Source organism: Cetorhinus maximus, chromosome 8 (assembly GCF_964194155.1).
Source record: "Cetorhinus maximus chromosome 8, sCetMax3.hap1.1, whole genome shotgun sequence".
Taxonomy (NCBI): domain Eukaryota; kingdom Metazoa; phylum Chordata; class Chondrichthyes; order Lamniformes; family Cetorhinidae; genus Cetorhinus; species Cetorhinus maximus.
The window spans coordinates 101,232,506-101,257,457 of NC_135886.1; the positions used below are offsets into that span (position 1 = coordinate 101,232,506).

The following is a 24,952-nucleotide window of genomic DNA, read 5'->3' on the forward strand; positions in this document are numbered from 1 at the left end:
CTTGGACGGTGAGGAGGGAGGAGGTAAAGGGGCAGGTGTTACACCTTCTGCGATTGCATGGGACGATGCCGTGGGAGGGGATGAGGTGTTGGAGGTGATGGGGGAGTGGACCTGGGTGTCCTGGAGGGAACAGACCCTACAGAATGCCGATAGGTGGGGTGAAGGGAAGATGTGTTTGGTGGTGGCATCATGCTGGAGTTGGCGGAAATGGCGGCAGATGATCCATTGAATGCGGAGGCTGGTGGGGTGAAAAGTGAGGTCAAGGTTATGGTTCTATCATGGATCTAGGAGGGGGAGGAAGGTGTGAGGGCGGATGTGCGGGAGATGCGTCGGACACGGTTGAGGGCCCTGTCAACCACCGTGAGGGGAAACCTCGGTTAAGAAAGAAGGAAGACACGTCAGAAGTGCCATTTTGGAAAGTGACATCACGGAACAGATGTGACAAAGGTGAAGGAACTGAGAGAATGGGATGGAGTCCTTACAGGAAGCAGGGTGTGAAGAGCTGTAGTCGAGGTAGCTGTGGGCGTTGGTGGGCTTGTAATGAATATTGGTGGACAGTCTGCCACCAGAAATTGAGACAGAGAGGTCAAGGAAGGGAAGTGTCAGAGATGGACCACATTAAGGTGATGGAGGGATGGAAATTGGAAGCAAAATTAATAAATTTTTCCAGATCCAGACGAGAACATGAAGCGGCACCGATGCAGTTATCGATGTACCGGAGAAAGAGTTGTGGGAGGGGTCCTGAGTAGGACTGGAACAAGGAATGTTCCACATACACCATAAAGAGACAAGCTTAACTGGGGCCCATGTGGGTACCCAAACCATAAGACCATAAGACATAGGAGCAGAAATTAGGCCATTCGGCCCATCTAGTCTGTTCCGCCATTCAATCATGGCTGATAAGTTTCTCAACCCCATTCTCCCGCCTTCTCCCCGTAACCTTTGATCCCCTTACCAATCAAGAACCTATCTATCTCGGTCTTAAATACACTCAATGACCTGGCCTGCACAGCCTTCTGTGGCAATGAATTCCATAGATTCACCACTCTCTGGCTAAAGAAGTTTCTCCTCATCTCTGTTCTAAAAGGACTTCCCTTTACTCTGAGGCTGTGCCCTCGGGTCCTAGTCTCTCCTACTAATGGAAATATCTTCTCCACGTCCACTCTATCCAGGCCTTTCAGTATTCTGTAAGTTTCAATCAGATCCCCCCTCATCCTTCTAAACTCCGTCGAGTATAGACCCAGAGTCCTCAAACGTTCCTCATATGTTAAGCCTTCCATTCCTGTGATCATTCTCATGAACCTCCTCTGGACCCTCTCCAGGGCCAGAACATCCTTCCTGAGATACGGGGCCCAACATTGCTCACAATATTCTAAATGTGGTCTGACCAGAGCCTTATAAAGCCTCAGTAGCACATCCCTGCTTTTATATTCTAGTCCTCTCGAAATAAATGCCAGCATTGCATTTGCCTTCCTAACTACCGACTCAACCTGCATGTTAACCTTAAGAGAATCCTGGACTAGGACTCCCAAGTCCCTTTGCACTCCAGATTTCTGTATTCTCTCCCCATTTAGAAAATAGTCTATGCCTCTATTCTTCCTACCAAAGTGCATGACCTCACACTTCCCCACGTTGTATTCTATCTGCAACTTCTTTGCCCATTCTCCTAACCTGTCCAAATCCTTCTGCAGCCTCCCCGCCTCCTCAATACTACCTGTCCCTCCACCTATCTTTGTATCATCTGCAAACTTAGCCAGGATGCCCTCAGTTCCTTCATCTAGATCATTAATGTATGAAGTGAAAAGTTGTGGTCCCAAAATTGACCCCTGCGGAACTCCACTAGTCACCGGCCGCCATCCTGAGAAGGACCCCCTTATCCCCAATCTCTGCCTCCTGCCAGACAGCCAATCTGCTATCCATGCTAGTACCTTGCCTCTAACACCATGGGCTCTTATCTTACTGAGCAGCCTCCTGTGCGGCACCTTGTCAAAGGCCTTCTGGAAATCCAAGTAGATAACATCCATTGGCTCTCCTTTGTCTAACCTACTCGTTACCTCCTCAAAGAATTCTAACAGATTTGTCAGGCATGACCTCCCCTTGATGAAACCATGCTGACTTTGCCCGATTTTACCATGCACTTCCAAGTATTCTGAAATCTCATCCTTAATAATGGACTCTAAAATCTTACCAACGACCAACATCAGGCCAATCGGCCTGTAATCTCCCGTCTTTTGCCTCACTCCCTTCTTAAACAGGGGGGTTACATTAGCGATTTTCCAGTCCTCTGGGACCCTCCCTGACTCCAGTGATTCCTGAAAGATCACCACTAACGCCTCCACTATCTCTTCAGCTATCTCCTTCAGAACTCTGGGGTGTAATCCATCTGGTCCAGGTGATTTATCCACCTTCAGACCTTTCTGTTTTCCTAGGACCTTCTCCTTGGTAATGGCCACCATACTCACCTCTGCCCCCCGACTCTCTTGAACTTTGGGGATGTCACTCGTGTCTTCCGCTGTGAAGACTGACGCAAAGTACCTATTCAGTTCCTCGGCCATTTCTTTGTTCCCCACTACTACTTCTCCAGCGTCATTTTCCAGCGGCCCAATGTCCACTTTTGCCTCTCTCTTACTCTTTATATATCTAAAAATACTCTTGCAATCTTCTTTTATGTTACTGGCTAGTTTACCCTCATATTTAATCTTCTCCCTCCTTATTTCTTTTTTAGTTGTCCTCTGTTGGTCTTTGTAGGCTTCCCAATCCCCTGGTTTCCCACTGCTCTTCGCCGCATTGTATGCTTTCTCTTTAGCTTTTATGCTGTCCCTGACTTCCCTTGTCAGCCATGGTTGCCTCGTCCTCCGTTTAGTATGCTTCTTCTTCCTAGGGATGAATTTTTGCTATGTCTCCCAAATTACTCCCAGAAACTCCTGCCATTGCTGTTCCACTGTCTTTCCTGCTAGGCTCATCTCCCAGTCAATTCTGGCCAGCTCCTCCCTCATGCCTCTGTAGTTACCTTTATTCAACTGTAATACCGTTACATCTGATTCCAGCTTTTTCCTCTCAAATTGCAGGGTACATTCTATCATATTATGGTCACTTCCTCCTAAGGGTTCCTTCACCTTAAGCTCCCTTATCAAATCTACCTCATTACACATCACTAAATCTAGAATTGCCTGTTCCCTAGTGGGCTCCACCACAAGCTGCTCCAAAAAGCCATCTCGTAGACATTCCACAAATTCCTTTTCTTGGGATCCACTACCAACCTGCATATTGAAATTCTCCATGATCACTGTAACCTTGCCTTTCTTACACGCCTTTTCTATCTCTTGGTGTATCTTGTGCCCCACATCCTGACTACTGTACATAACTCCCATTATGGTTTTTTTACCTTTGCGGTTCCTCAACTCTACCCACACAGATTCTACATCATCTGACCCTACATCATTTCTTGCTATCGATTTACTTTCATTTCTTACTAACAAAGCAACCACACCCCCTCTGCCAACCTGCCTATCTTTTTGATAGGATGTATATCCTTGGATATTTAGCTCCCAGTCCTGATCCCCTTGCAGCCATGTCTCCGTAATGCCCACCACATCATACCTGCCAATTTCAATCTGCGCCACAAGCTCATTTATCTTATTTCGTATACTGCATGCATTCAGATACAACACCTTCAGTCCTGTATTTCCCGTCCCCTTTCTCATTGTCGTCCCTTTATCTGATGTGCTTGAAGTTAGATTCCTAGCCCTTTCCAAACACTCTGTCCTATTTTGTGTTCTGGAGACTTTAATAGCCTCTCTTGGGCTCTCCTTTCTTTTCAGTTTTTTCATAATTTTCCATGAAGTTGAATCCACCCCCCCCACACGCTAACCTGCTGCTTTGTTTCCCATTAGTCATACTTCTTGGAGTTTTACCCTTCCCTCCCCCCCCCCACCACTTTCTAGTTTAAAAGTCCTGTTGACCACCCTATTTACCCTTTTCGCTGGAACATTGGTCCCAGATCGGTTCAGGTGGAGACCGTCCCAACAGTACAGATCCCTCCTGTTCCAATACTGATGCCAGTACTCCACGAAATGGAACCCCTCTTTCCCGCACCACTCCTTTAGCCATATGTTTACTTCCCTTATCCTCGCGTCCCTATGCCAATTTGCACGTGGCTCGGGTAGTAATCCGGAGATTATAACCCTTGAGGACCTGTTCTTTAATTTAGTTCCTAGTTCCTGATAATCCCCAAACAGGTCCTCTTTCCTAGTCTTATCTATGTTATTTGTCCCGACATGGACCACAACAACTGGATCCTCCCTCCCCTTCTACTATATCCTTTCAAGCCGGTCAGAGATGTCCCTCACCCTGGCACCGGGCAGGCAACATACCATGCGGGACTCTCGATCCTGCTTACAAAGGAAGCTATCAATTCCCCTAATTATAGAATCCCCTACAACTACCACTTGTCTTTTTGCTCCCCCTTCTTGAATGGCCCCCTGTGCCACAGTGCCGTGGTCAGCTGGCTCATCCTCCCTACAGCCCTCTTCCTCATCCACACAGGGAGCAAGTACCTCGTACCTGTTGGACAAGGTCAAGAGCTGAGGCTCCTCTGTTCCTGAACACAGGATCCCTCTACCTGCCTCACTTGCAGTCACACCCTGCTGACCCTGACCACTGACCGGACTTGAGGTACTTAATCTACTGGGTGTGACTGCCTCCTGATACAAAGCGTCCAGGTAATTCTCCCCCTCCCGGATGTGCCGCGGCGTCCGGAGCTCGGACTCCAGCTCATCAATTCTGAGCCGGAGTTCCTCCAGCAACCAACACTTGCTGCAGATGTGGTCACTGCGGCTCACAATGGGATCTGCCAGCTCCCACATCATACAGCTACAGCACATCACCTGCCCAGCCATCTCTACTTAGATAATTAATTAATTAGCTTTGCAGTGTTTTTTTTTCAAATTTGGTGCAGATTTCCTACCAACCAATCAGGTCACAGCTTTCCTGTGATGTCACTTTTTCAGTTTTGGCTTCAGTTACTCTGTGACCTGAGGTCACCGCTCCGGTGCTCCTCCCTCCGAGTCTGCTCCCTGGAGACAAGGCCGCGAATCCCCGAGGTAAGCTAGATTTATACTCACCGCTCCGGTGCTCCTCCCTCCGAGTCTGCTCCCAGGATTTACTCACCAATCAGCTGCTTTTTCTTTTAAATCCACTTTCAGAAGGCAGGTCTGGAGCACTCCTGAAGGCACTGCCTCTTCCTCTCTTTTTTTAGGTTTGAGGAGGAGGGAGGGATGGAAACACTACAGCAATGTAATGTTTGGGGCTATTCCATTCTTTGACAGTCGGTCCTCCTCAATTCCCTCCTGAGTCGCAGTGGCTGCGATGACTTCTCCCAGAATGCTTCAGTCACTTCTCACCAGCACCCTCTGTTGGATCTAAGGTTTGAAACCAAACCTTCTATTTGGAGGAAGTGAGACAAGTTTAAGGAGAAATTGTTCAGTGAGAGAACAAGTTCAGCCAGACGGAGGAGCGGTGGTGGATAGGGATTGTTCGGGCCTCTGTTCAAGGAAGAAGTGGAGAGACTTCAGAACATCCTGGTGGGGGATGGAGGTGTAGAGGGATTGGATGTCCATGGTGAAGAGGAGGCGGTTAGAGCCATGGAACTGGAAATTGTTGATATGATGTAGGGCATCAAAGGAATCGCTGGTGTAAGTGGGAAGAGACTGGACAAGGGGAGAGAGAACGGAGTCAAGATTGGAAGAAATGAGTTTCGTGGGGCAGGCATAAGCTGACACGATGGGTCTCCTGGGACAGTCCTGTTTGTGCCTTTTGGCTGGGAGGTAGAAGCGGGCTGTCCGAGGTTGGGCGATTATGAGGTTGAAAGCTGTGGAGGGAAGATCTCCAGAGGAGATGAGGTCAGTGACAGTTTTGGAAACAAGATCGTCGGTGATGGGGTTCAGGGGGAGGTAGGAGGGATTATTTGAGAGTTGGCGCTCAGCTTCTGCGAGGTAGAGGTCAGTACGCCAGACAACAACAGCACCACCCTTGATGGCAGGTTTGATAACAAAGTCAGGATTGGACCTGAGAGAATGGAGTGCGGCAAGTTCAGAAGGAGGTCAGTTAGAGCGGGTGAGAGGAGCAGAGAAATTGAGACGGTTGAATTCACACCGACAGTTCTCAATGGAAAGATCAAGAGCAGGTAAGGAGTCAGAGGGAGGGGCCCAGGTGGAGGGAGAACACTGGAGGCGGGAGAAAGGATCCATGGAACGGGGGAGGTCTCCTGCCCAAAGAAGTGAGCATGGAAACGAAGGCGGTGGAAGAAGAGTTCAGCATTGTGCCGAGCCCGGAATTCATTGAGGTGAGGGCGTAAGGGTATGAAACTGAGTCCTTTGCTGAGTACAGAACGTTCAGCATCAGAGAGGAGAAGGTTAGAGGGTATGGTGAAGACACAGCAAGGGCTGGGACTAGAAGACGGGATGGGGTCAGAGGGATGGGGAGGGGTGGAGGGTCCTGGATGGGCATTGGTATCAATGAGTTGTTGGAGCTTGCGTTCTTTAAACCTGAAAGGGAGAGACAATGTTTCTTGTTAAGGCGTCGGATGAGACGAAGAATAAAATGAAACTGGGGACAAGGTCGGCTTTGAGATAGGGTGAGTCGATGCTGCTGGAGGGAGAGGTCGAGTGTGTTCATATGGCGGTGCATGGTACTGAGTGTGGATCTCAGGATGCAGCGAGAACAGCAGTCCGAGGAACGTTGTATGTCCCAGAGGTACCTGTAATCCTGGGTGGATTCGAAACATGAGGGATGGAACTTCAGTTGGAATCCACATAGGGTAAGTCAGAGATGGAGACAGTCACTGAAGAAGGAAATATGGCTGTGAAAGTGAGTTTTGGTAAACACCTTGTCAAACACCAGGAAGGAAATGGAAAGCAATGAAGGTGAACAGGGCAAAAGAGACAAACGGTAATCCTATCCTATAGAAGAGCAGTACTTCTTCAAGGTCGGCATTCCTGGAAGAGAATGGCAGTGAATTAAACACTAAGATAAAAGCAACATACTGTGGATGCTGGAAACCTGAAACAAGAACAGAAAATGCCTCGGATGATCATTCTCACTTTAGGTTGAGAAAGACAGGTCTCACAGACACTTAAATGGGTCTGAAGAACTGATTTAACTCTCCCTGTAGGAAGGCAACTACCAGAGAATATTACCATTCTCCAGATAGCTTTCTTAACAAGTTTTCTCTAGATTGTAACAACCCAAATATTATAAGGGCCCAGACATCACTCCTCAATAATGTACCTATCCACCGAACAGTGTACGGAGATAGGTTCTCGAGTTTGGATACAGAAGGCTAAATGAGACAATATATTTTATTAAAATTATATAAAAGCTTATTAAAGAACCAAACATGCAATTCACTTTTGGTGGAAAATCAATCGCAACATTGACAGTTCCAGGAAAAGAAAGTATAATCTTGTTTCTATTAAAGAGTCCAAGGCCAGAAATTTCCCCCCGTCGGGGGGGTTATGCGGGGGCGGGTGGGGGCGAGCGTGAACCCGAACAGCACCGCGCCGCCATTTTACATGGGCGAGCCAATTGAGGCCTGCCCATCGTGACGCTTGCCCGGAAGCACTGAACGCTCCCTGTGTGGGTGGGGGGATTCCGAGTGGTTCCCTGCACTTTTTCACGCATGCGCGCAAAAGAGCACAGAGATCTCCTTGAGGCAACTCCATGCCTCAGGGAGATTTGTTTCAGTGTTAAACTTTTAAAGAAATGATTTTTAAACTTTTGAAACATGTCCCCTTATGTGACAGTGTCACATGAGCTGGGACATGGTAATGAAATTTTGGAAAAGATTTTACTGATTTTTTAAACACTTCATGAAACCTCATCCCACCCGTGGATGAGGTTCCATGAAAACGTCACCGTGCATCATTTTACGCATCGGCGAGTGGGCCCCACCCCCCCAGGCCCCACCCCCCCTTCCCGCTCGTCAATGGGAAAATGCTGCCCCAAGTCTTATTGGAATGATATTTAATATATCCATCAATATTTAAAGTAGTAAAACCCCAAGTAGAAAGCTACTCAGTCTGGCAAGATGCCACTATCGCAATTAAGAGGAGAGCTGTCATCACGACATTACAGCAGCTGCCTTTACCTCCAGAGATGCTGGAATGAATCCAAGGCATCTAAAAATCCTACTGTGTGGTTCCAATATTTATACAAAAGAAGAACTGAACCAGGAGGAAGCATGTTGAGCACACATGTTAGACAACATCCTTTTTTTAGTCAACATCCTTCATTTTAGTCAACATCCTTCATTTTAGTCAACATCCTTCAAGCAAACAGGATGCTCAGAGGTGCAGATAGCGGTCATTACACTTAGTTTCCAGGATTCAAGTTGACAAGTTATTTTGGGTCATCATTAAGATTATCCATTGTTAGATTGTAGTATCTTACAATTCATCAATGCCTTGTTAAGCTGATGTAGAGGCCAGTATTGTTTTATCAGGACTGCCTTGTGTTAGAGGATATACCATATTCTCTGCCACAGATGTTGTTGTGCTTGAGCACACAATTATGCTGAGACATGTTTAAAGCTTTTAAACTTTTGTCCAGCAGAAAAGCTCTGCTTTTAATTTTTAAGCCCTACTTCATAGGAGAATCACTCTTTTTAATCTTGTAACTCCTTATTTATAGCAGGATTCTCTATAACTTTGTATTTATAGCAGAATTCCTTCACACCATATTGGGATTTGAGCTTTGGGTTGTTAGTTCAGGTCCAAAAAACATCACACTACCGGACCATATACAGAACTACACAGCCTATCTGTAAGTACACACCCTGCACTGAAGTTCACACCCTACACATACATGAGTAGCGAGGAAGATAACTGGGATCTCGGGTGTCCTGATCTCTGGCTTTGGAATGGGACTGGATGCCAGGCCCCACCCACAGCAATGCATTCCCTGTGGGGCACTGGGTCCTAGCTAGCAGAGGTCATTGGTCCAGGAGGACACTGGACAGGGAACCCGGTTGGCCCAGTGAACCCCCCCTCGAGGCAATAAAAGATACCCTCGGAAGGCCGGGGGCAAAGACTGAAGCCTGGAGTGTGGGCTGATGTAGAAGGGGCAGATTCTGGAGCCCAGAGTATGGGCTGGGGAAGCTGGGGAGGCCAGAAGTCAAAGGGAGAGGAGAGCAGGGCAGCATCAAGGAACAGGAACAGAAGTCCAAGGCTGGTGAGTCCCAGAGTTGGAGAGCCAAGCCATGAATATGGCAGACCAAAGCCTCTGATATTAGCTGGAGCACCAGGAAGTGGCAGTGGGGCAGGTGAACAGCTGCGGAAGACCTAGGTGGGCTGCCCTGAATTCAAGAGGCCACGAGCAGAGGAAGATCGCCTTCGTGCGTGTCTGGGACAACATAATCTGGTTCATGTGGTCATGGGAAGTTAGCAGTAGGAGCTCTACCAATTGAACTCTGCTACCTGGCTGATTAGAGATTAGGAGTTAAGCTCTCGATAATCTTCTGATAGATCTGGAGCATTAGCCATGAATTCCATTGTAAATAGTTTGTTCCTCTAAGCATTTCCATTAATGTTAACAAAATTTGATGCCATAAAAGATCCCTGTTTTATAACTTGCACGCAGTCCTTGTGATTGAATCCCACATTACAAGTGCATCGTATACGCAACTTCAAATTCTACAAAAAGAACATAAGAAATAGGAGCAGGAGTAGGCCATTTGCTCCTTCGAACCTGCTCCATCATTCAATACAATTATGCTTGATCTTCCACTTCAGTTCCACCTTCACTGTACTATCTCCATATCTCTTAATTGTATTGGTTTTCAAAAATCTATTTAACTCTGTCTTGAATATATTCAATAACTAAATACCCTCTATTAACTGCACCATGTACGTAGAAGTTCACTACCTACATTTGTAGGATTAAGGAGAAAGAGCTGGGACTACCTGGATAGTTCTTCCAAAGGGCCAGCAAATATGTATGATGGGCCAAATGTTCTTCTGTTCTGTATGATTTTATGATTCAACATGGAGCTACAAAGCTATACAGAACTACACAGTATACACAAAACTACCTGGCCTAATGGAACCATAATGCACTTTTCACATCCTTCTACAACACCCCACCTTCTCACTGACCCTCTTTTTGCAGACAATAATCCCCAAGTTGAACTACGGCTAATCCATGTGCAAATGAACTGGCTTTGATTCTACTACCATGCCTGTTGCAGAAAAAACTCTGCTATGCCTGTACCTCAAATGGTGCTAGGCCTAATGTTTTTTCCCATGACTCTCTTACACGTTGTGAGGAATGTTAACATGGGTGAGTGTGTGGTTTTGGATGCGGATGAGATGTAAATGGGGAAAACTACTGATTCCAACTCATCGACTTCAGGGTTTTAGAGAAGAGAGGTAGATAGCTAACCTTCTCACATGGGAGGATTGGCATTTTAAAGGTGTTAAAAGATGTTGGAAATCTCTGGTTTAACCTGCTTTGTGGGTTTTAGAGTCACCAGCGGGGTTTTGCAGACCTGAGGAAACCTAACAGTTAAAGGGAGGTGAGGACAATGTCAAGAAAAAGATAATTGCTTTTCCAGCACTGCTTGTGGACCAGGAGGATCAGGAGTTCTGTCTTTTGGACCTTCCCTGCCCATGCCTCCGCCACCACCCCCCCACCCCCCGCCCCCACCCATAACACCCCCATCACCCAATCTTTCCAACATCATTCAAACTCATACAAAGAACCACAAGGTTTAAGACCAGACTGCCCCTAGGTCAGTGATGGAACACCCCAGAGTTGAATGCCCTTTGGGTTCATGGATTAGACCACCCTCACTCCCCACCAACACCACCCCCTACTCGACCCCCCCAAAGTCCAGGAACCTGGACGGGATACATCACCACGATGAAAGTCACTTCAATTGTGGATTAGATCTACCTGTGCCTATGACTTGCTCCAGATTGTTCCCTGCCTTACTGGAAACCAAGCCTGTCAACATGGGGAACCTGTAAAGGAGAAGACACTCGTGCTGGAGAATTAAAGCCCCTGAGCATTCAGGGAAACTTAGACTTCTGAGCTTGTCATCTGAAATCCTGCCTGCCCCATCCCCCCACCCTGCCCACATACCTCATTTAGTTCCAGTAAATATCCAAGTCTTTGTCTCAGCTGGTAACTTGCTGTCTAAAATCCAATGGGGAAAAATTCTCTCTCCTGGGCTCCTCCTTCTGCCATGTACCAGCATGAGAGGACCTGTTTCTCTGACTCAGTGAAGGTTAGAATCCCCCAGTAATATTTTTGGGTTTGGGTTACCAGTCTGGGATCTGCCTGGCTCCAGATTCAAGGTCATCCTTTCCTATTTGGTAGATTAAGGTGGCTTTCTTGGCCCTCAGTGCTTTCCCTACGCATTCTGAGAGAAGAGCCTCGTGGGTTCAAGGACCACCTCTCAGGCAATAGGTCACTTCCATGACATTGTTATTCTTTCATGGGATGTGGGCATCACTGGCAAGGCCAGCATTTGCTGCCTATCCCTAATTGCCCTTGAACTGAATGGCTTGCTAGGCCATTTAAGAGTCAAACACATTGCTGTGGGTCTAGAGCCACATATAGGCTAAATCAGGAAAAGAAAGCAGATTTCCTTCCCTTAAGGGGATTAGTGAACAGATGGGTCTTTACATTTCATGGTCACCATTACTGAGACTATTTATTAATTGAATTTAAATTCCACCAGCTGCCATGGTGGGATTTGAACCCATGTCCCCAGAGCATTAGCCTTGGCTTCCAGATTAGTAGTTCAGTTACATTACCACTACACTACCATCACCCAATGGCTATACCATGGAAGCTTAATATTCTTGGGACTATTATAAACCCATTCAGCAGTCTAACTCAGGGTCTGCTTGGTGCTTCCTACGATTGAGCAATTGCAATGGAAAATTGCAGTGGCAATTTTATTGTGCAAAGCATTCAATATGCGTTTTGTGTTCCCTTTGTGCAGTTGGAGGATATGGAGGCAATAAAAACAACTCAGAGAATCAATCTCCAAAGTTACCCAAGTCCATGTCAGTCACACCTCAGCAGCCTCACAGGACTGAATGGATTCGTGAGGAAGAACTAGAAGATTTACAGAGTTCTAATGAAACAGATATACATCAGAAAGGAGAGGATGAGGATGAAAATAACACTGAAAACAAAAATCCTGGGCCCAAATTAAAGCTAAGATTTGCTTCTCAGGATACAATTGAAAATGGATTGTAACAACGCAGCAATGGATGAAGAACACCATAGTCGAAGTGACAGAGCCGGTACAGAATACACAGAATTAAAAAAAAACATACAAAATTGGTGTGACAGTCCATATGAGATATTCAGCACTCACCCTTATTTTAAAACTAAGGCCACACTTCTATATGGGATTTTCTGGTACCATATTGCACTTTAGACAGTTAAAGGACCATTGTCACCAGGCAGATCACATCTCTCGAACAGCAAGGAAGTTCCACTCTGTGGAAATCAGGCATATTGGCTGTGCGACAAACTCATATTGTCATACAAACTTGGTAATGCATTTCTTTCCCCTTTGTTAGATAACATTATTTCAATGATCAAACAAGCCTCTGTACATAGTCATGGCAAATAGAGCTTCAACACACTAGGCCAAAAGACAATTTTCTGGAAATCCCTGTTAGCAATACTGGTGGTGGGAATATCTGTAAGACATTATTGCCTACTATTTTGGCAGGGGTGTTAACACATTTATAAATGAAGGGTAACAACTATGTTCAAATGGGTATCAAAAGAATGACACATGAAGCATTCATGCACACGTATCACCAATTCCTAGACTAATGTCTCTTTGCCTTTGTAAGCTCCTGTATGTTTGAAGTCATCATTTGTACAAAGGGAAACTCTCTTCCAGAAGCTAGTAGGGCAGATGTTGCATCTAACCACCTTAAACTGTTAGTATAGTAAGTAAACTGTAGAATTAGTCATTAGCTCATCTGACGCTGCTTGAAACCTTATAGGCATTTAAGGCAATTAATGTGATTGAAAATAGCTTTACTCGTCCAGATGCGTAAGAAGGCTATTGAGTTATAATCGCATATAATGGGTGGATTGTTAATTTTCTAAAGTGAAGTTATTAGATTGCAATCAGTCTGAAAAGCTGCCACATCATGAGCATGAAACGTTAAGGACTTCATAAATGTCATGAGAAGCTTGGGATGGAAAAAAAAACAGTTTCTAACTTACTCCCAGATGTTTATTGTATCCACACCTCATGTTCGTGTTGCTGTTCTCAGCCTACTGAGCACTGTCACTCCAGTTCAAAGACGTCTTCCATCTTCAAGAATTTCTATGTCGAAAATTGTTGGAGAGAGGCTGCAACATTCAGTTTGAACGTGTGCAGCTCCATGTGACAGGTACTGCAATATTAGAAGATTGTATATCATCCCATGTATAGTGTGTGACAATGCAACTGTATGTATTATATATAATGTACCATGTGCTATAATGCATCTGTATTGTACATATAGCTGAAGCACCATATCCTATAATGTAATTGTATGTATTGTATATATACCCAATAATTGGCTGCACTTCTATGTTGTTGTTATGGAAAATAAAATTTAGTATCAACTAGCGTTGTGCTTTAGCATTTAAATATTTACAGCGATTCTGTTGTGTCATTATACTAGGCTCTAATTAGATAGTTTATTTACACCAGTTCCATGATGTTGCACACAAGTATTCAAGACCAAGGTCAGTATTAAAGTCAAAAGAACTTTAGACAGTAGGGGAGGGGATAATCAGACCAAGATGGGCAAGGGAAAGAGCAATAGAGAGGGGGTAGGGGATAGGGATATGGGATTCGAAAGGTGGACAGGAGGAGTGGGATGAGGATACTGCCCAGGAAACTCATTCAGTGGTGGGATTAGAGGGGTGCCAGACAACAGACCCATGTAATTATCAGTTATCTTTGTGGGGACTGGGAACTGGAAAAACCATGTCAGTGTGGGAGAAATCTTCAGTATTGCGCTGGGGGGAGGACACTCAAAATTCATCTCTAGCCGAGTAGGAAACCATGGAGTCTGGGTGAAAGGCAGTTCAGCAGGATCCACTTTTCACTGAGTCAGGAACTCCAGTCCACAAAGCTAAAGGGTTCTGGTTTGTGTTATTATAGCTTTGGGCTGGGTAGTGCAAGGAAGAAAAGGCAGCAGAAGATATTGGGTCTGTATCTGGATTGCTATTCTGGCAAGTGAGCCAGGGAAACTTGAATACTGTAAGGCTGAGGTAGATAGATCCTTGATAAGCAAAGGGGTGAACAGTTATTTGGGGGTAGGCAGGAACGTGAAGTTGAGGTTAAAATCAGATCAGCCATGATCTTATTGAATGGCGAAGCAGGCTCGAAGGGTTGAGCGGCCTACTCCTGCTTCTAATTTGTATGTTCGTATATATATGTTCGAATCCTTTGCAGACAATATTCCAGGTCAGTAATTTATAAATACTTGAATATAAAAACTGAACCCACTTGCCCTCAATGGCTTAAATTTTTCATATTCTAGGCCAGGAAAGTTGCTTGGCATGACATTAGCAATTAACACACTGGTGAAAGACTACTTGTGCTCTTAATTTCCAGCCTTAACTTCATGCAGGGTGTTTAAGGGGCAATTCATGTACAAAGCCAGCAAATTCTTAAAAATAACAGGCTAAGGTGGGACATCGTTTGTATGCAGTAAATTGCTGAGCAGCGTAAATCAATCAGCAGTTCTGGACATTCGCAACGCAAAGCATATCTCTTAATCCCATGAACTTCCTAGTCATTTTACACATTAATAATGATGTGCGTCATAGTCACACAAATGTTTTTCCAGCAAGATCCAGCCCATTAATCATGACATTATATCCCACTTTTCAAAATTAACTTTAGATGCAAGTAGCTTTGCTGTTCTCTCCCTTTATTCTAAATTACTCACATTACATTATTTTTACCTGACAGTCCATGATGTATTTTGAGTATTTTAAGATAGATGTACTTATTTGCTTTTTCTTTCCTCCTCACTTCTAAAACCATTCTTCTCAGTTATTCATGTGATTAGAAAAGCCCTTTCCCCTTCATCGATCTCAATGGGATCCGTAGTTCTTGGAAAGAAAATATAAAGACTTTCAATCATATAATGCATTTCACAACCTCAGAATGTCCCACAATGATTTACAGCCTATTCAGCACTTTTGAAATGTAATCACATTTATAATGTAGGAAATGCAGCAGTCAGTTTGGGCACAGCAGGGTTCCATAAAGAACAGTGTGATAATGATTAGATAATCTTATAGGTGTTACTGAGGGCTAATTATTATCCAGGACATTGAGGATAACTCTTTGCCCTTCTTCAAAATAATGCAATGGAGAGGACAGATGGAGCTCCAGTTTAATGTTTCATCCAAAAGATGGTGCCTCCTACAATGTAGCACACCATCACTACTGCACTGGAGTGTTAGACTAAATTTAGCACTCAAGTCTCCAAAGTGGGTCTTGACCACTCAAACATTCTGTCTCAGATTGGTGCTCGACTGCAAAGAGGTTTTCCTCACGATTGAGGCTCCAACTACTGTTGTGACATTGTATGCATGCCAATGAAGGCAATGACATGTACCTTTAAGAAGCTGCATAGTGACATCCTTGTGACATCAGAGTGTGTGAGGCTGGAATATAAAAGGTACAGCCTCCATGTTAAATGCTCACTACTGCCTGTGACCCTGTATCAGTAAGAATCTATGCACATCTTATGGGTCAATCATATAGTCAAGTCATCAGCTTATGTAACTGTTAGGGCCCAGCCAGGTCAAGGCCTGTGCAGAGCTGTATATAGTTATTGTTAGTGATAAACTTCAGATACTTGTGTTCAACCAGAACCCTCATCAGTCTTAATATCTTAGTATAAATAGCATAGAGACAGATCCTTTGAGGTCTACATCAAGATCCTCAACATATACGGTGGCAGCAGACTGTGACATACCACATCGTGGTTGGCAGCGGTGGTCACTTCTAAAAGATATCACATCAGCGGAGGTAATTCCTGAAGATACCAGAATACAAGACTGAAGACTACTTAAGCAGCATCATAAGCTTCAGTGATTCCACTTACCCAGCTCCAATCTAGACTCCTCGAGGGAAGGACAGCCTGTAAGTACAGGACTTTAAGGGAGGTCACTCACAGGGAACCTCAGTTCAGATGCTTTGGTTAGAGGCACAGAGACTAGCTCCAAAAGACTTCGGAGTTCAGAAGCGAGTGAAGACTTCACTCCAAGCTCAGTGATTTGGGCAGCAGGCTTCATTTAATCTGAACATTGGGATCAGTTATTTATAAGCCACTCACCCTAACAGTGAGGGCTAGAACGTCAAATTTGTTTTAAAGAAAGGTACCCCAAGCTGAGAAGGCCAGGAGGGGCAAGTTTCAACAGCTCTCGGCAGAGCTCAGCGTGACTGTCAGTTGGTTCTGCCATTTTGTTTTTTTTCAGTTTAAGTGCCAAATCCAGCTTTCCTGTCCTGTCAATCAAGGCGTGGTGGCAACCCAACAGAATAAAACTGCACAGCTTCAATACTGCAGCAGAAACAGCTGGCAAAACAAAAGTCATTGAAATCTGCAACTTAAAATTATTTCTCCTTAGTTCAAACCAGATTAAGCAAAGCCATGAATCTTTTAAAATATACAGCACGGCAAAAAAGGCAAGCTTCTTCTTAGCAGCACCATTGTTATAAGACAATATTGTTGCAGTATTTGTTCTTCAAAGCATAGGGACAACAGAAAGGCAAATGGTGCAGATTCACATTCAAAGAGATACAGCAACTTCATTCGTGTAGCACCCACCACAACTAATAACCAAGAACATCGCAAAGGCAAATCAAGATTTGACTATGGACGGGCAAACAGGAGATCTTCTTGCAGAATTTCAACTCTTGAGACAGAAGATGCGCTTACACTTTGTGGACCAGCAGGTCCAGGAACAAGAGGAAGAGACTGCCAAATTACTAATTGCTCCTGGCAATGAGGGGTTAATGTGTGTAAACTCATCAGGTCTATCTGATGACGGCCAACAGGACCCCGATAAAATCTTCAAACTCATTGAAGATCAACCAAAGGTCCGAGTTAACTTTAGAATTTACAGGTTAGAGTACATGTCATACCAACAACAGCCAAGTGAAAACATAGATCAATTTATAAACATGAGCCGGTGCAAAGGAGCCGAATGCGACTTCAATTCCGAAGAGCCTGCGGTGAGCTTGATTGGGTTTGTCATCGCTTCAGTGTCCATCAAGTCTTTTAGGAAAGTACTACTAGACAAAGCCAAAGGTTGCTCGTTAGATGTACTACTGGACAAAGGTAGAAAATTTGAGGCATTAGTGACTGGCGAACAGCACCTTCAAGTCCTGGATCACAAATCTATCATTGCCGAGGTAACCAAAACATCAAAGACACCCAAAACCTGCAGGCAGTGTGGTCTGACACACTTACCCAGACAATGTCCAGCATATTCCGATATGTGCAGGCCGTGATCCACCAAAGGATGCTGGGCAAAAGTCTGTCACAAACACAACAAACCAGACCAGCCCAGAGTACAAAACTCACAACAAAGAAGGATTCCACAGAAATCTGACACAATGACAGTTCCAGGGCTCGTCCCACAAAACATAAGCATATCAATGAAGTGAAGGACACCCCCAATACACCACAGTGTACAGATCCAAGCCAAACTGTATGTATCATCAACCACACTCATCACGTGGACGGAGTCAGAAGAGCTGAAACGTTTGCCACTGTAAACGTTACGTATCCACAGAACTATGGACAGTACACTATACGTGCAAAAATTGATACCAGTCCACAACACAACACACTCACAACACCAAATAGACAGGACAATGTCTTGATGTAGTCCAGTCAACATCTGACAGGCTTACCACCCACAATGGGTCTGACATCCCATGCATTGGCACCATCACAATACGATGCCAATATGGAACATCCAGGTGGACACTGGAGATTTTCTATGTTGTGGAAACCAATGGCCCGGCAATCACTGGTTGGCCAGCATGCAGTGACATATACATGGTTACTATCCATGAGGTGGCAGACACCTCTATCATGGCACTGGAAAGTACCAAAGGAAGAATTGACTCTATAAGGGACCTTACTGCCATGTACTCAGATTGCTTCGACACCATTGCAGATTTGAGGGGTGATGCAGCGCTACATCTAAAGAATGATGCTCAGCTCAGCATCAACCCACCTAGGAAGTGCAGCATCCATATCCAAGAAGAGTTGAAAGCAGAATTGGACGCAATGGTCTGCAATAAAATCATCCAAAAAGCCGAGCACCACACCGACTGGTATTGTTCTGTTACCTGGGGATTAAAAAAGGATAAAAGCAAAAAAACTGCGGATGCTGGAAATCCAAAACAAAAACAAAAATACCTGGAAAAACTCAGCAGGTCTGACAGCATCTGCGGAGAGGAGCACAGTTAACTTTTCGAGTCCGTATGACTCTTCAACAGAACTAAGGAAAAATAGAAAAGAGGTGAAATATAAGCTGGTTTAAGAGGGGGTGGGACAGGTAGAGCTGGATAGAGGGCCAGTGATAGGTGGAGATAACCAAAAGGTGTCATAGAAAAAAGGACAAAGAGGTGTTGAAGGTGGTAATATTATCTAAGGAATGTGATAATAGGTGACATTAAGGGTAGAAAGCAGGACGAATAAGGTACAGATAGCCCTAGTGGGGGTGGGGTGGGGGGAAGGGATTGAAATAGGCTAAAAGGTCGAGATAAAATAATGGATGGAAATACATTTAAAAATAATGGAAATAGGTGGGAAAAGAAAAATCTATATAAATTATTAGAAAAAAAAGGGGATCGGAGAGTGGGTGGGGATGGAGGACAGAGTTCATGATCTAAAATTGTTGAACTCAATATTCAGTCCGGAAAGCTGTAAAGTGCCTAGTCGGAAGATGAGGTGCTGTTCCTCCAGTTTGCGTTGAGTTTCACTGGAACAATGCAGCAGGCCAAGGACAGACATGGGTGAGTAGGGTGTAGAGAGCAGGGTGGAGTGTTGAAATGGCAAGCGACAGGGAGGTCTGGGTCATGCTTGCGGACAGACCGAAGGTGTTCTGCAAAGCGGTCACCCAGTCTGTGTTTGGTCTCTCCAATGTAGAGGAAACCGCATTGGGAGCAGCGAATGCAATAGACTAAATTGAGGGAAGTGCAAGTGAAATGCTGCTTCACTTGAAAGGAGTGTTTGGGCCCTTGGACAGTGGGTAGTGGGGAAGTAAAGGGGCAGGTGTTGCACTTTCTGCGGTTGCATGGGAAGATGCTGTGATAGGGAGTTGAGGTGTAGGGGGTGATCGAGGAGTGGACCAGGGTGTTCCGGAGGGAACGATCCCTGCGGAATGCCGCCGGGGGGGTGAAGGGAAGATGTGTTTGGTAGTGGCATCATGCTGGAGTTGGCGGAAATGGCAGAGGATGATCCTTTGAATGCGGAGGCTAGTGGGGTGATAAGTGAGGACAAGGGGGACCCTATCATGGTTCTGAGAGGGAGAGGAAGGTGTGAGGGCGGATGCGCGGGAGATGGGCCGGACATGGTTGAGGGCCCTGTCAACCACCGTGGGTGGAAAACCTCGGTTAAGGAAGAAGGAAGACATGTCAGAGGAACTGTTTTTGAAAGTGGCATCATCAGAACAGATACGACGGAGGCAAAGGAACTGAGAGAATGGGATGGAGTCCTTACAGGAAGCAGGGTGTGAGAAGCTGTAGTCGAGGTAGCTGTGGGAGTCGGTAGGCTTGTAATGAATATTGCTGGACAGTCTATCACCAGAAATTGAGACAGGGAGGTCAAGGAAGGGAAGGGAAGTGTCAGAGATGGACCATGTGAAAATGATGGAGGGGTGGAAATTGGAAGCAAAATTAATCAATTTTTCCAGGTCCAGACGAGAGCATGAAGCAGCACCGAAGCAATCATCGATGTACCAGAGAAAGAGTTGTGGGAGGGGGTCTGAGTAGGACTGGAACAAGGAATGTTCCACATACCCCACAAAGAGACAGGCATAATTGGGGCCCATGCGGGTACCCATAGCCACATCTTATATTTGGAGGAAGTGAAAGGAGTTTAAGGAGAAATTGTTCAGTGAGAGAACAAGTTCAGCCAGACGGAGGAGAGTAGTGGTGGATGGGGATTTTTCGGGCCTCTGTTCGAGGAAGAAGCGGAGAGCCATCAGACCATCCCAGTGGGGGATGGAGGTGTAGAGGGATTGGACGTCCATGGTGAAGAGGAGGCGGTTGGGGCCAGGGAACTGGAAATTGTTGATATGATGTAGGGTGTCAGAGGAATCACGGATGTAGGTGGGAAGGGACTGGACAAGGGGAGAGAGAAGGGAGTCAAGATAGCGAGAAATGAGTTCCGTGGGGCAGGAACAGGCTGACACGATCGGTCTGCCGGGATAGTCCTGTTTGTGGATTTTGAGTAGGAGGTAGAAGTGGGCTGTCCGAGGTTGGGAGACTGTGAGGTTGGAAGCTGTGGAAGGAAGATCTCCAGAGGAGATGAGGTCAGTAACAGTCCTGGAAACAATGACTTGATGTTCAGTGGAGGGGTCATGGTCCAGGGGGAGGTAGGAGGAAGTGTCTGCGAGTTGACGCCCAGCCTCTACGAGGTACAGGTCAGTGCGCCAGACAACAACAGCACCATTAAAAGCATATTAAAAAAGCATGTTCACTCCATTTTTCCTGGACCCAAGATGACTAAACATGGCACTAAAGCGAAGTCCTCACAAAATCCCCATGCTTGAGGAACTGAATACCGAGTTTGCGGGAGCGAGGTGCTTCTCATAGTTGGATGTGAAGAATGATTACTGGTCCGTCCATCTGGTACCAGCATCACAAGAGACACTGCTCTTCGCACCCCTTTTGGACGGCACTGCTTCTTGCGTTTGCTGTTTGGGCTCTCGGTGAGTCAAGGCGTGTTTCAACAACACATGGACCGCATCATGGAAGATGTGATCGGGTGCCTGTACATCGTTGACAGAGTAGCAGCCTTTTGCAAGACCAATGCAGAACATGACAACAGCCTACACGTGCTCATGGAGGCAGCCAGAAAGCATGGTGTTGTTGTTATTAGTGCCAAATGCTAAATCAATGCGAGCCAGAGCGTTTTCGGCTTCATTTACTCCTCTCAAGACATTCAACCAGATCCAGCAAAAACAGAAGGTGTACAAAAGATGCCCACCCTACAACACAAAGGTGACTTGCAAAGGTGTCTTGAGCTTTTTAGCTTTCTATCTCCGTACATCATGGGCTTTGCAGCCAAAGTTTCCCCACTCTGGGACCTCCTCAAGAAAAACATGCCTTACGTATGGCAAGATGACCACCAGCATGTTTCTGAGTTTGAAGGATGCCCTATCTTTGAGCTCCTGTGTCTTGCAATAATACGACCCCTCCAAATCCACTGTGCTTGAGGTTGATGTGTCACAAAAGGGTATTGGTGCATATTTACTCCAGGATGACAAGCCTGCTGCTGTTGGCTCAAAGTCTCCCATCACTGCACAAGGCAGTTACTCTAGCACTGAACACAAAACTCTTGCATTAGTATTTAGCATCCAGTGTTTCCACATGTATCTGTTTGGAAAACACTTCATGGTCCAGACAGACCACAAGCTGCTGGAGATGATCTGCCAAAAACCCCTCACCAGTACACCACCATGACTCCAGCGTCTACTCTTGAAGGTTCAGGGCTACGACCTCAATGTCCAATATAAACCAGGCTCTAAAATGGTAACCTCTGACACCCTGACTCAGCTACCCAGCCCGGCCAACAACACAGATGTGCCTCTAGACCTCTTCCATGTGGACAATATCGAATATGAGGTGGAAGACAATCTCCACGTTGACTTGATCCACTTCGGGCAAGGTCAAGCTGAAATGATACAACAGGCCACCAAGCAGATCCATAGCTACAACAGCTGAAGCAAGTCATTATTACTGGTTGGCCTGATCACATCGTGGATGTTCACGAAGGTATCTGGTCATTCGAGCGCTACAGGGATGAACTGGGCATCTCCAGAAGCATTATATTCAAAGGCAAACAGGTCCTCATAACTCAGGCAATGCGTCAAACCATGTTAAGTCACCTACATGTCAGATACAGAATGAACAAAACGCCTTGTCAGAGAATCGGTTTATTGGCCAGGTATTAACAAGGGCGTGGACAGATTGACACAAACATCCCAAACCTGTCAGGTGCACCAACCGCAACAGACCAGAAAACCATTGTTACCACATGAATTCCCCTCTGTTCCATGGTCGAAAATAGCCACTGATTTATTGCATTAAGAATGCGAAGATTACATCTTGGTGACTATTTTATCAAATTCCCTTTCATTCACCAGCTCAAGAACATGACCAGCTTTACCGTTGCTGGCACACTCAGCACGATTTTCAGCATGTTCGGTGTGTCTGAAACTATCATCTCAGACAACGGTCCCCAATACACAGGGCAACCTTCCAGAACATGTGAAAAAAGTGGAGTGTAAAACACATCACATCTTCCCTGCACTACCCTCAGTCCAATGGGTTAGCAGAACGGGCCATCAAAACAGTCAAAGCAACACTTGTAAAGTTTAAGGCAACCAAGCAGGATTTCAAAATCACTATGCTCAATCTTTGTATCACACCACAGCAAGACGTTCTACCTTAACCCGCCAATTTGATATTTGGGAGGCAAGTCTGTACCACTCTCCCATCCTATCTGCTCCCAATCCAGGCGGAAACTCCTGAAATTTTATTAGAACGAAGGGAGAGGATGTCCCAGCAGCATGACAGAGAGCAAAACCGCTAACACAGTTAAATGTAGGTCAAAGCTTGCACATACCGGATTGCCCCACGTAGACATGAGTTAAAGGAAAGGTACTGCAACAGGGCACGCAGCCACGGTTAAACGAGGTTGAGATGCAAAAGGGACAGATCCTGAGAAGGAACCATCGGCTCATTCGCATCGTGCATGCTGAACCACAGACGAATCAGAATGACAAAGGCTCAGGCGCAGAGGGTGTTATTTCAGTTGCAAAGAATAACACAAGTACCCACACAATAAGACAAGATGATCCCACAGTGAGCAATATCCAGTAAGAAACACAAGCCAAGAACGCACAACCACAGAATGCACCACAACACCCTGAAAACTACACAAGAACAAGATATGGTCATGTTGTACGTCCACCGAAGTGTTATCTTCATGGGTAGAATTTTCCCCCCTTCGGGTGGGTTGTGTGTGGGCAGGCACAGGCAGGCGCAGATCCAATTGGCGCCTCAATCGGCTGGGCACTACCATTTTACTTTGGCCCATCCAGCGTGACGCGCGCCCAGAAGCGCTGAGCGCTCCCTACGTGAGCAGAAGGGAGGTTCCCTGAGTCAGGAGTGCGTTCTTTCGTGCATGCGCGTGAAAGAGCACAGAAATCTCCCTGAGGCACAAAGGTACCGCAGGGAGATTACTTTCACTTACAAAATATTGATTAAAGGTAAACAAAAATTTTAAGGACATGTCCCCTCATGTGAAACTGTCACATAAGCTGGGACATGTCCATTAATTTTATTAAAAACTTTTAAAACACTTTAAAAACGTTCATGAAACCTCATCGAACCTGTGGATGAGGTTCCATGAAAAATGCAAAGGCTGCCTGGGCTCTTCGCATGCCCGCCAACCTTATGCTTGGATGGGCAGCTCAGTTTATTAGTTTAATTGATATTTAAATGGCCTTTCGTAGGCCTTTGACAGTTCAGCAGGTCCGCGGCCGAGTCGGCTGCACACCCACTGAACTGAAAATCTAAATGATGCGCGGTGACGTTGGGACACATGCCCAACATCACCGCGCGTCATTTTACGCCTCGCGAGTGGGCCCCGCCCCCGCTCACCGAGCTGAAGATTTAGCTCCATGTATAAAGACTCTATACCGTGACTCAATCTTGTTATTATTAGGATTTGTTCCTAGCTGTAATATCCAGAGACATTTATGACAATGAACAGTGCTTTACTGAATGTACACACAGAATGCCGACATGAGCAAACATAGCCTCCTGCAGTGAGGAATGTGTCACACAATATCACCCCCAAACAGCTGCACTCCCAGAGTACAAAAGTTCCTGTGATTAAAGTTCCTACCTAGACATATCATTACATCATCCCCCCTTTTGAATAAAGAATAATGGGTGTCACTAACAAGTCTTCTGTACCATAACTGAGGACTTTTGGACTAGCTAGAAAATAACATGAACATCTTCACTTTTTTAACAAATCACATGAACTTCCTAATCAAACAGTTAACTAAAACAAACGTCTAGTTCTTTTTCTAAGGCAACTAGCCACGAGTTAGCTAGATCAGGTTTCACAGCCTCTATAGCACATCAATTTTCTAACAATCCGCCCTCTAGATGTGATTCTCTGTGGGCTCTGGGAATTGTCAGTTCCGGACATGCCTGCAACACCTCCAGTGTCTGGTGGGTCTTGTGGCATGTCACTAGCAGGTGAAACTTCCGAGCTGACATCTTCAAAGTCTTCCACATTTGAAGCTTGTCCCCTGATATGTTTCAGATGGCGTCTGAACTGGCGGAAGATGCCCTTCTCTGATTGGATTAGGTAGGATCTTGGAGTGTAGCCAGTTGCAGCACCGGAGCTTTGGTAGTCCGACCTCGCTCTTCATCCTGCTTCACTGGAACCTGTTCATCAGGACATAGGGTGTGCAGCTCTTTAACAGAACGTCATCTGTTGTAAAAGCATCTGTAGCATGCTTTAGCTGGGTCGTCAGCTTTCCAGACTAACTTGAAGTCAGAACCAGGAAAATCCATGCTCATTTTAAATTTGGAGCCAAGTTAAAAACAATTGAAAAACACCTCATAATCATGTGGAGG

The 24,952-nt window shown here is 45.6% G+C and overlaps 1 protein-coding gene across 1 annotated transcript in view; it reads left to right on the forward strand.

Annotated features, from left to right (window-relative positions):
• Window positions 1-13,669, forward strand: part of LOC144683842 (sodium/hydrogen exchanger 2-like) — a 197,766-nt gene extending 184,097 nt beyond the window's left edge. The window contains exon 12 of the mRNA XM_078547326.1: window positions 12,008-13,669. Within this exon, the coding sequence (XP_078403452.1) occupies window positions 12,008-12,267 (260 nt within the window). The 3' untranslated portion in view covers window positions 12,268-13,669. The remainder of the gene's footprint in view (window positions 1-12,007) is intronic.
• Window positions 13,670-24,952: the final 11,283 nt, after the last annotated feature.